At 38.2% G+C, this 14,054-nt stretch overlaps 3 protein-coding genes across 3 annotated transcripts; all 3 read left to right on the forward strand.

Moving 5' to 3' along the window:
• The first annotated feature begins 472 nt into the window (after positions 1-472).
• On the forward strand, positions 473-1,643 carry LOC120423104 (uncharacterized). The gene is made up of 2 exons (XM_039586783.1): positions 473-942; positions 1,001-1,643. The coding sequence occupies exons 1-2, from the start codon at positions 498-500 to the stop codon at positions 1,612-1,614; spliced, it is 1,059 nt and encodes a 352-aa protein (XP_039442717.1). The 5' UTR covers positions 473-497; the 3' UTR covers positions 1,615-1,643.
• Positions 1,644-1,646: 3 nt separating this feature from the next.
• Positions 1,647-3,096, forward strand: LOC120423103 (uncharacterized). The gene is made up of 2 exons (XM_039586781.2): positions 1,647-2,332; positions 2,387-3,096. Exons 1-2 carry the CDS (start codon positions 1,795-1,797, stop codon positions 3,004-3,006), a joined length of 1,158 nt encoding a protein of 385 aa, XP_039442715.1. The 5' UTR covers positions 1,647-1,794; the 3' UTR covers positions 3,007-3,096.
• A 91-nt stretch (positions 3,097-3,187) lies between these two features.
• LOC120423105 (uncharacterized) lies at positions 3,188-7,332 on the forward strand. The gene is made up of 3 exons (XM_039586784.2): positions 3,188-3,628; positions 3,745-4,131; positions 7,065-7,332. The coding sequence occupies exons 1-3, from the start codon at positions 3,247-3,249 to the stop codon at positions 7,163-7,165; spliced, it is 870 nt and encodes a 289-aa protein (XP_039442718.1). The 5' UTR covers positions 3,188-3,246; the 3' UTR covers positions 7,166-7,332.
• Positions 7,333-14,054: the final 6,722 nt, after the last annotated feature.

A 14,054-nucleotide genomic window follows, 5' to 3' on the forward strand; every position in this document is an offset into this window, starting at 1 on the left:
AATGTTCACAAAATTCTTGTTCTAGGAACTGATAACGAATAAAAAGGGGGATTTACAAAAAGGAACATGTCTGCCATAGAAATTATAACGTGTTTGTTTTGCATAGCTCTTACAATAATTGGCTGATTGCATCTCGTTAGGAAATTCAAGGAATTGTTTACTCCAATTTCATCAACAATAATTAGTCACCACGTCAGTTTTCTAATTGGCATATCAGTTTTACTTAAAAAAATATTGCATCATTTTAAGTTTGCCTAACAACTTTCTTTATCTTGATTTCTTTTAACAGAAAGTTTAAAACAAATATTTTTTTGGATTCAAGGTTCGAACCTCGCACTTCTGTCTCAAATACGTTCACATGAATCAATAAAGTTTGCGGAAAAACCCAACGAGAGATAAGAAGCTCATCGTTTCGGTCCAAGTCTACAATATAAAGCCACTTATTCGCGGCTAGATCAGTAGTAACAGTCTGTAATTGAGTTCGATCGCACAGCAAAATGGAAGTCAAGTTGATAATCTTGCTTGGATGCCTCCTCTCGGTTGGCGTCGTATTTGGACATCGAAATCACGGATCGTACGGAGGCTGGAATCAGCACGGTGGCGGTGGCCACCACGGTCACCATGGACATCACCGGCATCACCGGGGCCATGGTTGTCCGCACGTGAACTTTGAGGTTAAGGTTCCGGAGGGGTTGGAGGTTTCGGCTATCCAGAAGAATCCCAACGTGACCATGTTCGGGATCGAGCTGTACGTGAACAGGGAACCTGCGGAAGGAAGTCAGTGCGACGTTTGCCAGAATACTACGACGGTCACGTACGGGAAGTTCATTATTGAAGATACGCAGGTTGTGATCAAGAATGGGGACGTTTTGTCTTATATCGTGCTGACCGGAGAGGGATCGAACGTTACCCGGCATCGTATGAAGAAGATGTGGGTTACTGGTAAGGGATTTGTTGAGACTTGGGCAACGCGGACAGAACACTTAAGTTTCGATTTCAGATTCCATCATCAACAAGTGCAACTGCGAAGGATCCTCCAACAACCCAGACATTGATCTGCGTTTCTCGGGCAGAAGCACTCCGGTTCCATCGAGTCCAGTTACCGAGGATTCAACCGATCCCGGCTTTGGATTCGAAGAAATCGCCAAAGCCCACCAGAACGAGTTGTTTTCCCACGAGGACACCCCGTTCGAGTGCGATCTCGACCCGGTGACGAACCTGTGCCGTCCGGGAAGCCGCGTAGAGCGTCTCTCGGAACCGTCCATGAACTGGCAGCGGGAGGCGCAGATTTTGGCCGCGATCATCGATCAAATGAAGGTTGGCTGTGGCTCGAGCAGTTCTCGGACCAACCAGCTACTGTTGAAGCAGGCTCCTTTCAAAACGAGCAGCGCTGCAGACTTGAAGAACTTTGTCCAATCGTCGCTGGCGGTTAGCGAAGAGTTGCAGGAGCTCACGAACGGTATTCGACGAGTCAGTCCGGGTAAGGGGCGACGTGGTGAAAGCACGGTTGCGTTTGAAATGGGAAGCTACGTGGACAAGCAGAAGGTTCTGTACCACGCGCGGCTGAACAATATGGCCCAGGTGGTGGACTACGATCTGCCGTGTAGACATTAGAAGATGCAATAAAAAGTTTTCGTATAACAGTTATCCTCTCTCGATCTAGATTGGAGTTGAGAAATCCCAATTGAACAGAACAATAGAGTTTTGAAGGTATTGTTCTCGATCTTCCCACCAAGACTTGATTGTGCCAGTTAATCTCCATTGGAATCTTTGTCAAGTGTCCAGAAAACCAAAATGACGCTCAAGATCTTACTCCTCTGTTTGGTAACGATCAGCTGGGTGGCTTGCCATGGACCAGGTGGACATGGTGGCCACGGCGGTGGTGGCTATCACGGAGGACACGGCAGAAGACCATGGGGTCACGGACACTGGGGTGATCGCAGAGATCCAGGATGGCGACCGGACGGACATCACGGTCACCATGACCATCGCGAGCCGAAGCCTGACGAGCCTCGACCGGATCCCAAGAGTCCCGATCCATCACGTCCGCAGGTCAACTTTATCGTGCACGAGCCGCAAGGGCTTGAGGTTTGGATCGTTCAACAGCCGGAGATAACCTCGTTTGGGATCGAGCTGTACGTGAATAAGGATTCGAGGGAGACGGGCGCGTATTGCGACCTTTGTGCCAATACCACGGAGGTTACGTACGGGAAGTTGTTCATCGATAATCAGGACGTGCTGGTCAAGAAGGGGGACACCTTGAGCTACTATGCTTGGATTGGTCGGGGTGGTCAATTTACGCGTTCGGGCTTGCAGACTTTGGTGGTTACAGGTTGGTATTGCCGTCATGATCATTAGAGGATCAGTCTAACCTCTCTTCCTGCAGAATCGATCGTCACCCAGTGCGATTGTGGCACATCCAACATCGAGGACATCGATATTCGAATCAACGACGATTCGGACAAGCGCACTGGGCGCGAGGCGATCTTCACGCGTAAGGCCGGCCAATCTCCACGAGTTGGTTTTACGACCACTGAAGCCACCGATCCGGACAAGATTCGCAAGGAATACCGCGAGGACATGATCAGCGAGTGTGGCATCGATCCGGAGCAGTGTCAAACTTCGAAGGCGGAAGCCAAAACGGATCGCGCGATCCAGGATCCTTACCGGGAGATCGTGATCTTGGAGGACATTGTTGAGCACATGAAGGGAGGTAGCTGCTCGCCGAAGGTCTCCAACCAGCTGGTTCTACTGCGACAGGCTCCGTTTGCCGCTAATGGGGACGGAGATCTGATGAACTTTGTGCGATCGTACGTCGGGATCAGCGCTGAGCTGCAGAGTCTGGGTGAGGGGATTGTTCGGGTGATTCCGGCCAATCCCGGAGTTGGACAGGGCGTTGTGTTTGAGATGGGCAGCTACGCGGACAAGCAGCGGATTTTGTACCATGTTAGAGATAACGAGTTGAAGCATATTGTGGACTACGATCTGACGGAGAATAGCTATTGAAGATTGTAATTGTTTATTTTAAAGTGTGATTTTTTGTTATTTGTAATGATGAAATAGACGTGGTTCTTCGAAATCCCCCTCAACGATTGATCGCTGTTTATTATTTATTCTAGATAGAGAATGACCTCTGACGATGTTTACCCTCTCTCAAGATCTATAACAAGACTTGAGCACACTCTTCCCCACAGAGAGTTCAGTTGATCGCGTGATCTCCTCTCGAGTGGTTGTGTTTTTAAAGCGATGAAGCTGTTTCTGTTGATCTCTCTGTGCTGTGTAACTGGCTCGCTGGCCGGAATCTGCCAAGATGCGTTCAAGCACTCGAGTGATCTTTCGCGGCCCTTCTTCCAGGTCGTCGAAGGGCAGGCCATCGAGATCTACTATCAAAAGCGGGCCAACCAGGAGATGTTCGGTATCAAAATCTACAAGAATCAAGATATGCGCAAGAAAGATCTTCACTGTGACCTGTGTGTGAACGCGACCCAGGTCGAGGACGGGTGCTTCAAGATCAAGAGCACTGCGCTCCCCGTTGGACCGAGGGATGTTCTGAAGTACATTACGATGTCCAAATACACCGGAAAGCCCGAGGTCAAGGTTGCTCCAACGCGGACAGCGGAATTCACCGGTAATCCTTCTCACTTTTTATTATCGCTCCAAGGCATAAATCGTCTTATCGAGCTTCACTGAACTTTGCTTATGTTGATTTTATTTGTTCGTTTCACCCCAACCCAACAAAAACAGATTACGTAATCCCCGCATCTTGCGTCTGCAAGAGCCCACCCGGGCCCGGCTACTGCGGGAAGGCGTCCGACAAAATCACCGATTACCGGCCGCTGTTTGTGTTCCACGAGGGTGCCACCTCGGCTGCGTACCTCCCGAAAGCACCCTCAACCGCGGAGGTTGGCCTTCAGGCGCTGAAGAATGCCAATTTCCTGCCCGCGAAGCAGCAAAAGGTTCCCCAGAAACTGGATTTCAACGTTGAGAAGCTGAGCGAGCGCGACGGGTGCTACGCGCTGGACTTGAACGAGCCGCGCTTTGCCCTCGGGGATCACATCAACTTTGTTGTGACCGGAAAGAAAACCGACGGCAAGAAGATTCGGACCGACCCGCGGAAGGCGTATCTGAACAGTGAGTAGAAATGGGGATTTGATGGATTTTTCGAATATTATAAACTGAACTACGTGTACAACATTTGGTAGTTGATCAAATTAATTTTCTTCTTTTCAAAAACTGTCCACTTCTTTGGAACATCACCACAAAAAAAATCGATTTGGTTGAAGTCTTGCTGCAAATAGTGTAATTAAAACGAATATAAATACATCTGGGCGGATGCTATCAATCAAGCGATCTAAAATACAATCAAGAGATGAGTAGGAACATTTTGCATCTCTCATAAAGAGTGTTTTGCCTTCATGGCCTTTGATAATTTATTTATGAACGAGGCAAGACAGGGGTTCTATAGTTTATTATGGGAGTAATCTTGATAATTTTTCAAAGTTATTTTTTTTCATTTTGATGGGTTAATTTTTTGAATTTTGTATTTAATTATTTTTCGGAAAATATTTGTCAAAGTTGATTTTGCCTGCCACCATAAAAAATGACTCTGGGCAAAAATGTGTTTTCTCTAATAGTCTTGGTCATAGTCCAGGGAAAAAAACTTATTTTTTGAAGGGTGCACGCAACCGCGGAGGTTGATGTATTCTTCTTCCAAAATTGTTACTTTTACGGACCCAATCCTGAAATAATTTGAATGTAATCATAGTCATAACTTACTGTAAATCCGTTAGTAGATAATACTTCAGGAGATGAATAAAAAATAACACCGATAGCTCCCGTAGTTTTGCAGATACAAAAAAAAAAATGCATTGCATTCGATGCATTTGGCGCTGGTTGATGTGCATCGATAAAAGTCCTATTTTCGGCAGTATTTATTTTTGGCAAATTTCCGTTTTTGTGGAAAAGTAATGTAAAATAGCTCGAAAGTTTTTTTTACAGTGTATCTATTTTTTACAGACTTGTACTTACCATTAACTCGTCCCGCCCGTGTGGATCAATCGGACCGCGCACTGGACTCACAATCCAGAGGTTGCTGGTTCGAATCCCGCGGCGGGCGCTCTAAAATTCTTTGTGTAAATATGGGTATCCGGCGCCGTCGCTCCGTGCCGTACTCAAACACATAGGAGCCCAGGGCGGCGAAGTCCTTGTAGATAAAAAAGGAAGACACTAGTGATTGGTTCTAGCAATAGTGGCCGACAGCTATAAAGTCAACTTCGTTTCACTTACCATTACCTACAACATTGCTGAAGATACCAAATTGATCAGAAAGTTCCTTCCTAAGATAAAAGTTTTTGATTTTTTAAATACCATTTTTGTATGGGCAACTGTAATTTTTTTTTATTGAAAGTTGTTTGGACCATCCAATGATACAAAATTGATTTTTTGAGAACAATGCAATTGCGTCGGGAAAGTTGTAGAGAATCTTCTGGAGCAGCTTAATAAGAATACGGCAACTTAATTTTCTGACCGATTTGGTGTCTTTGGCAAAGTTGTAGGTATTGTGTAGGACTTCTCAGTAAATAATAGTTACACTTTAAAAAATATATTTTTTAATTTATAATTTGTAATTTCATTGTTTTTTTTTGCGACGAGCGCCTGTTAGTTTACAACTTTTTATCAGGTTAAGGTTAAATTCAACTTTTCACACACAAAAATGGATTGCAAATCATATTTTTTTTTGAAAGATCTCATTTTTGGGTATGTTATTTAGATGACAAAAAAACCATCTTTTGAGCTATGGCACAAGTTGAACAAAATTCAATTGAAAAACGTTGAAAAGTAGAAAAAATATGTTGTCTTTATTTTTCGAAATAAAATAAAATTTGCAATCGAAAAGTACTTTAACATATGTTTTTGTTGTTTAAAACATAGCCAAAAATGAGATTTGAAAATCGATTTTTTTTTCAATACGTGCCTTTTGGCGCCTTTTGTATGCCCAAGAAAGCCATTTTGGATCATTAGTTTGTCCAAGAAATTTTCCATACAAAGCAGCTGTCCATACAAAAATGATGTATGAAAATTCAAAAATCTGTGTCTTTTAAAGCAATTTTTTATCGATTTGGTGTCTTCGGCAATGGATTAGGACTACACTAAAAAAATTATGCACGGTAAATTTTTTTTGGTGATTTTAAATTTCATTTTTTGTGACTAAAATTTTATTTGCAAAAAAACACTGCTTTCATTTTTTTTCTGATATCTTTTAGGGGACATCAAATGCCAACTTTTCAGAAATTTCCAGACTGTGCCAAAAATCTATGAGTGAGTTATACATTTTTAAATCAATACTGATTTTTTCAAAAAATCGAAATACGGGTCGCAAAAAATTTTCAACTTCATTTTTCGATGTAAAATCTAATTTGCAGTTAAATTTGGATAAAGTGCAACGTTTTCAAGTTATAGGCAATTTTATGTAACTTTTTTGAAATTAGTCGCCGTTATTGATTTTTTTTAATTAATGCAATTAGTGAAAAAATATAATTTTGAAAAGCTGAGAAAATTCTCTATATTTTGCCGTTTTGAACTTTTTTTTTCATAAAATTATTTTTACTAGGTCCTTTTCGGTACTGGGAGTTTTGAACTTTGTTGATACGACCTTTAGTTGCTGAGATATTGCCATGCAAAGATTTAAAAACAGGAAAATTGATGTTTGCTAAGTCTCATCCAAACATCCCACCTTTTTCTAATGTCGATATCTCAGCAACGAATGGTCCGATTTTCAATGTTGAAATATGACAAATTTGTGGAATTTTCCGATCTTTTCGAAAACAATATTTTCATTTTTTTAAATCAAGATTAACATTTCAAAAGGGTCAAACATTCAATTTTTCATCCTTTTGAAAGGTTAGTCCTGATTTAAAATAAAATAGAATATTGTTTTCGAAAAGATCGGAAAATTACACAAATTTCATATATATCATTTATCATTTCATTTTATATTTCCACTAATTCTGTTTATCTATCTACAAAAAATTCTATTAAATATCAACTTTTCACCCTTCTTCCAGATTACTTCATCCCATCAACCTGCACCTGCCAGCAGCTGCCTCAACAGAACCTGGTCAAACCGACACCGGCACCGGCACCGGCAAAGCTGCCCAAAAACTAAACGCAACTCAACAGTTGGCCAACGTCGGATTAAACTCACTTTTTTTTATCAGTTTGCTTTTAAAGAGTTGACTTTGCATTCTTAGTGAGGTGCGGTCTGGTTTAATGTTCAACAGTGAGAAGAAAACAATAAATTCCTTCGTCCTTCAAGTTGGTCAGATAAGCGGATTAATATGTTTTTCTCGACTTTTCTCCATCATCCACCGCGCTGGACTGCTTTACTGTTTTAGTTTGCAGAAAGTCCCCCGCTTTCTAGGAATGGGGTTATTTTCCAGCGTTTTTTTTCTCTTCATCTTCATTTTTTCTGAACTTTAAGACGAGTTTGGCCCCAACAAACTGTCAACTCATTTATCGGACTTCAAACATCTGCTGATGAACGACCCCATTTCGCCAAAGAAAAAGAAATATTCGCAAAATCATTGTCTCTCCCCAGCTCGTCGTAAAGCATAAAGACTAGAGCTTAGTGGTAGCTTTTAAGAGCGTCCCTTGCCTGTTTCGGGTGCTGCGAAATTTGCGTATAATCACTGGGACTGGTTGCAACTTTTGGTAAGCTTGGGGGGAGGTAGGAGAAAATCCTTTCATCAAACCGAACTCCGAGTTAATCTTTAATTAAATCTGAAAATCAATGCGAAACAAAAGTTTCCCAGGGTAACAAAAAGCGAATCTGAGGGGGGAACTGTCGGGTGATAATGAATGGGGTGTCGATGGGAGGAGTCAAATGAATGGAAAAGTTTGATGAACCTTGGCTGGGTGGAACGAATTTCAAATGAGATTACCGGGAATAAATGCTCCTGTCGATCGGCACACTGCAGTAGTGTGGTTTAGTAGTGGGTGGGTGGTTGTGAGCGGGGATGGAGATGATTTTGAGCTGATATCGATTGTATGACAAAGTCAAAGGATTGTGATTCGACAGTTGAATTGTGTGATAAGGGGGATACTGTTCCTTGTGATTGGAATAGCTAAAAACTGTCTGGTTGAATAATAATGGATATTATTTATGTTGTAAATCATTACAAATTATAACCACACATATTTTCTTATACTGTAATTTGAAAATAAATTAAATTGTTTAGAATTTCAGCAAAAAAAAAACAAGGCCATCACAAATTGTATCATTTATTTTACTCATAAACAATTGTATGACAATCATAAGTACCGTAAACCGGGGTGACATTGATAGGATTTCAATTTAAGTTAGGAATAATTTCCAACTGGTAAGGTTTGTCTCAAGATTATCATTTTAAAATATGTACTGGGGTAGGCCACACAAGGATTAAAAAAAGGTTAAATTTTGAATAGAGTTAATAAAAATAGTTGCTTTAAAATATCTTTTATTGAATTCCGGGGTGACTTTGACAGTCATATTTTTTGTTGTTAAAATAATATTTAAGGTGTTCAAATTTCATTTTTACGTCAAATGTACCTTCGCTAAGACTGCTGATATAGATTTTTTCAAGAAAAATAATCAATGTTCATACGTAGTTTGCTATGTCTATAAGCTTTAAAACAAAGTATAAAATTCAGGTAAAATTGTTAAAAAGTCAGAACTTTGCCTGAAATTCGTCAAAACTAGTTTTGAAGTTGAAAAATTATCCATTCATATTGCTTTTTAAACTGAATTTGAAGCACGAATCAAAAGTTTCACAATTTCAATGAAATTTGTTTAACTGAAAATGCTAATAAATCTGGAGATTTATCAAATTATGTTTCAAAAACACAACACAACTTATTAACCTTCTCTCAATGAAAAAATTTCCAAAGAATTCGAAAATGCATTCCTTATTCCGATTCGAAATCATGCTCAATGGGAAAAGCATGAAACTTTGAGAATATTAAAATAATGCTATTCATCAACAAGTCTTAATGAAAGTTTATTTTCAAAATTTTATTAAAACTTCTTCTTGAAGCAATTTGAACACTTCTCTATCACAGCCAGTATGACTCCATACCATTTCGTACGTATTTTATTGTATTCTTTATTTTATGGTATAAACTGAAACCTGTCAATATCACTCCGTTTTACGGTATAATCAAACAAAAAAACACTTATACAAATTATCTTGCGAATAGAACCATAGAAGGATCTAGAGTAAAATTTGTAATATTGATATTACCAAGCATCGCAAAAACAATTTGGTACTGTTGGATGAGAATGAATATTTATTTAAATTTATTTATATTGAAAAAATATCACAAAGCTACTTTTATTGTATTTTATTGTCACAATATTTGCATATTATGCTTAAAAGTTTTCGTTTTGCAATTCACATAAGAATTAAGTCTCATTTTGTCAAAATGCGTTATATTACAAAAAATTTCTTCAGCATTCTTAATTATTTTTACTCAAAATTCCAAATGAAAAAAGACATCTTTTGAACCATAGTGCATGATCGGAAAATCCGGCTTCAGAGATATACATATATTTTTTTTAATTTTCGAAATATATCGATAATGTGGTCAAAACATATCAAAATTTTTGTTAAAAGCTAAATCTAATTTGCAATTCAAAAGTACTCTGAAGATGTTTTGATAATCTGCATTGTTTTGAAGTTATAGACACTTTTAGGTAATTATTTTTCGAAATTTAAACATTTTTCATTTATTAAAAATACTTCACGAGGGAAAGCCATCCCCGAAAAAAATATGTTTGAAAAGCTGAGAACAATTTTCTCTCTGAAATTTTGATAAATTTTAAAATTGTTTTCTCAGATACAGCCTTACAAAGAATTCGAATCTATGAAAAAGAGTTATTTCTAAGTGTCACCTAATTCGCGTGTAATTTTCAAATGACGATATCTTGGAAACTATTGGTTCAATTTTAAATGTTAAAAAATTAGAGTTTTTTTTATGGAAAATTTTCTTAGCCTGCAATTTTTTTTCCAGATGTGGATTTTCTTCATGAAGTAAGAAATTCTATCGGGTACCTAATGTTGGCATATTAGCACTTTGGATTTCGATTACAGCTTTTTAAAAGCGTTTTCAACCCGTATCAAGTATAAAATAGCTTAATGAGAATTAAGCAAGCAAGTTTCTATTAGCAGCTTTGCAAATGAAATTTTGATAAAAATTTACCTAAAGTTGGATTTTTAGACTCCATTTTCAATATTAAAAAAAAAACATTTTTTTAAATAATATGTCTCTGAAACCAGTTTATGCACCATCATGCACTATGGCTAAAAAACTGTAATTTTGAGCTCATGAATCATATCAAAACATTTCCAAAATTGAAAAATAGGTACTTTGGGAAGCCAACTATCAGTGAAAAATAGTAAAATAAAAGAAATAGGATTTTGTCTTATTTACTACAAATACACAAAAAAAAAAAATGAAAGTTTGATTAATAAGATAACAGAGGCTAATATCTTCTATTCTTCTTTTATTTTCCTGGTTACTTAGCGTTTTTAATGTTTCAAAGTTTTAAATATTGATTTTAAAGTAAAAAATGATCTTTTGCGATTAGACGATTTTTTTTAACGGATCGCTCACAGTATCATAGAATTTAATCATCAATCATATTGCTCTTCTCTTTGGGGCTTTGACACAAAATGTCCTCCACTATACAACCCATATAAAACAACGACAAAACTGTTGAATTTTACGCCCCATCGATGAACACGTTCCCAATATCGGTTAAAACAGCTCCGCACCCTGCATGGATTCCACCCCTAAAACACTGGTTAAAGTCGTAAAAACATACATGTTGAAGGTTAAAGTACCCAGAACCAGGTCGCGCAGTTTCCAGTTTCCATGCAATGATGCTCGGCACCGGCAGCAGCAGCATCATCATCATCGTCGTCATGGTGAACAGGCGACATTTTCCCTCCCTTCCAAAAGTCAACCGTCACCCTGGAAGTTCTACCGAGGCCCAGGCGTCAAGTGGAGCGAGTTTATCAGAAAAGTGCTCCCAATTTATTTTGATGACACGATTCAATCATCCCTGACATGTCGTGGTTGAAAGGATAATGGAAAATTGAACACAATCCTTTTTCCATCCTCACCATGTCCATCACACCCCACTCCACCAGAACAGAACAGAGGCGGGGAGCATGAAAATCGTGTCAAGTTTTACGCGTGTTCGAGAAGAGGCCTCTCATGGATGGGACATAGGACACCCCCGACCTGAGGGGTAACTCTGCTGAGGGGGCGATGTTTTGCAGAACTGCGTCATCAGAGATAAGAGGGTTTTTCAAATTTCCCATCCCTCGCCCCGCAAACATCACCATGCGGCCCAGGACTCCTCCTCTGTCACTCTGACGTGATGATTTATCAGCTTTCAATCCTTGCCAGGCAAACCACAAAAGCACTGAACTGACTGACTGGCTGGCAGCAGGCTGGCTGGTTGTTGATAGAAGTGCAATTTTCAAGGTGGTTGCATTTGGAAATTAATATCCTGTTCATTTCCCCAGCTGAGCGAATCCTAAACCAGATCGTAGGAATAGTTGTTCTATTTGTGACATAGGGGACATAGACCTAATTTCGTCACTATAAACTAAGCACTATAAACTAAGCAACCTTTTTACATAAACTTTATGCTTCTAAATAACTTTTACGAACATTTTGAGACCTGCACGAGAGAAAATCAGTTCACAAAATTATAAACAAATGTTTATGAAATGGATAATCAAGAAGAAATTAAGGAAACTTGAATGGTTTTTTTTTCTGTGTACTCATAGGCCGGAAAAATATAAATGTGATTAGAATAGACATACTTCGCCTGACACATGGGCTTACTGCTCGGTTTACTGAGCAATTGTGAATTAATCCTTACGAAGCGTTTTGCGGTTTCTCTGACAAGTTGTAGGGATTAGGAGAGGGATTTAAAATGCTGACATTTTGGAATGATTTTTTTTCAATTAATGCTTTTTTTTTTTGAATAAATGTATCAAACTGTTGCGTTTTTTTGGTAAAAATTGAAACATGACCAAATTCTCTTTTAAAAACAAATTTAAAAGGAAGCCTTTTTGACGTCATTACAGTAATGAAAAAATTCCAATTATCCTATGAAAAAAGTTACAATAGCTTTCTGAAACATAACATTGTGAGGCTCTTTTAAAAAAAATAACCATACATTTTTTGTCCCTTGATTCTGCCTGGAGAAAAAAAAAGGCTGATATTAAAAAGATAATAAAATGTTTTAATATTTTATAAGGCCGATGCAAATATTTTTCAAAGCTTTTGTCCCTCGGCTCTGGCTGGGGTATAGAGGGGGAGGGGGAAAAATTGAAATAACAAGCCATTGTGTCAGCATTTGAATGAAAAAAGTTTTATAAACACTAGTTTAGTTGTTTTGCAATCATTAGTTTTCAATAATTAGGAGCAGCTGTGGCTGAATGGTCACGATGTTCGCTTTGTAAGCGAATGGTTCTGGGTTCGATTCCCATCTGCTCCCATCGAGAAAGTTAAGGACATAGAAATACTTGAAATGCTGAATATGAACGAAAAATCAAAGTCGCTGGAGGCGGGGTTCGAACCCCCGTCCTTTGGATTGGTAAGCAAAAATGCTAACCACTAGGCCATGGCGACTTGGTGAGCATAGACTGGAATTAGGAATACTGTTACAACCAACCCGCAACGCCTTTCGAGGTGTATCCTAGGGTTTATACCTCTCCAACTAACATTGAGTCCAAAACCTCCCTACAAACATCTATACCACTAAGGTGACGTAGGGGTCCTTGCGCACTTTAGATAGGTGTTTACTAACGATCCTTCCCATCCCTGAGGATAGCTTGGACCCGGCCTGGACCCCCTTATGCCCTGGGTAGTATTACACACTCATCAAAAGATGAAGACATGGTATCTCCCGTGTTGGATTATTGTTCCGGATGAGGGTCTAATACAACCACACCAAACAGTGGGATAAGCGTTGTGGAGCCTTCCGGTGGTGGGGCGTCCTCCAAATGCTAATGCTAATGCTAATGCTAATGCTAATTAGTTTTCAATAATTTTACGAAAACAAAAATTTAGCAAAATATACTTTTTGTGGTACTGTATATAGAAAAGTTTTAAAAATTCAAATGAGTTCAGAATAATTCAGAATTCATTGATTCCAATCAAATCGTGGAAAGATATGTTTTCACTAAGTTTAAGCTTTAAATAAATTAAAATTAAGCTTATAATTAATATTTACTGCAATATAGTACATCAAACTCATGTTGGAGTTCTGTTTCGAAAATAAAAGCATTGTGACAAAATGAAACAAAACAATAACTTTAAGCTTGTCATAATTGTTGAAATTTATCTTTATTTTCAGAATAATCATTCGAAAGCTTACACTTACTTTATTATTTTGATTAATTTAGTGAACAGTAAAACGAAATCTCTTGCTTATAAAAAATATCACGAAGATTTGTTTCATTTTTTAAGTCAAAAGCTATGCATAAAATTATTTGAATTTTGAATGCCTCTTTTTTAAATACCTAGTTTGAATTAGAAAAAGCAATCTGAAAATTTTATTTAGGTGTTCAACACAAATTGAACAGATTTAAACTAAAAATTGTACCAAACATTGCAAAAAAATCAATCAAAAAAAAATAATTCTTAAAATTCCAAACATTTTCGACATTTCTGATTTCCCGACTTGAGTGAATATTGATTAAAAACAGCATTGTCATTTGCGGCAGATTTTTAAATAATGGTAACTCAGTAACTATTTGCCAGGATTAAAATGTGTTAATGTTATGCCTTTGTGAATTATTTTGATGCATCGATTTAATTTGGACCTTTGTTTATAATTGGCAACACTGTCAAATAAAATTTTGCTTTATTTTGCCATGGATCAATAGATTACAACATTAGATATAGGAGATTAGATTAAGATCAGACAGTTTTTTTTTGAAAATGTGTTGCAATAAATAATCTTATATAATCTAAGTATGTATTGACAAAAAAAG

Source organism: Culex pipiens, chromosome 2, assembly GCF_016801865.2.
Source record: "Culex pipiens pallens isolate TS chromosome 2, TS_CPP_V2, whole genome shotgun sequence".
NCBI classification, from domain to species: Eukaryota; Metazoa; Arthropoda; class Insecta; order Diptera; family Culicidae; genus Culex; species Culex pipiens.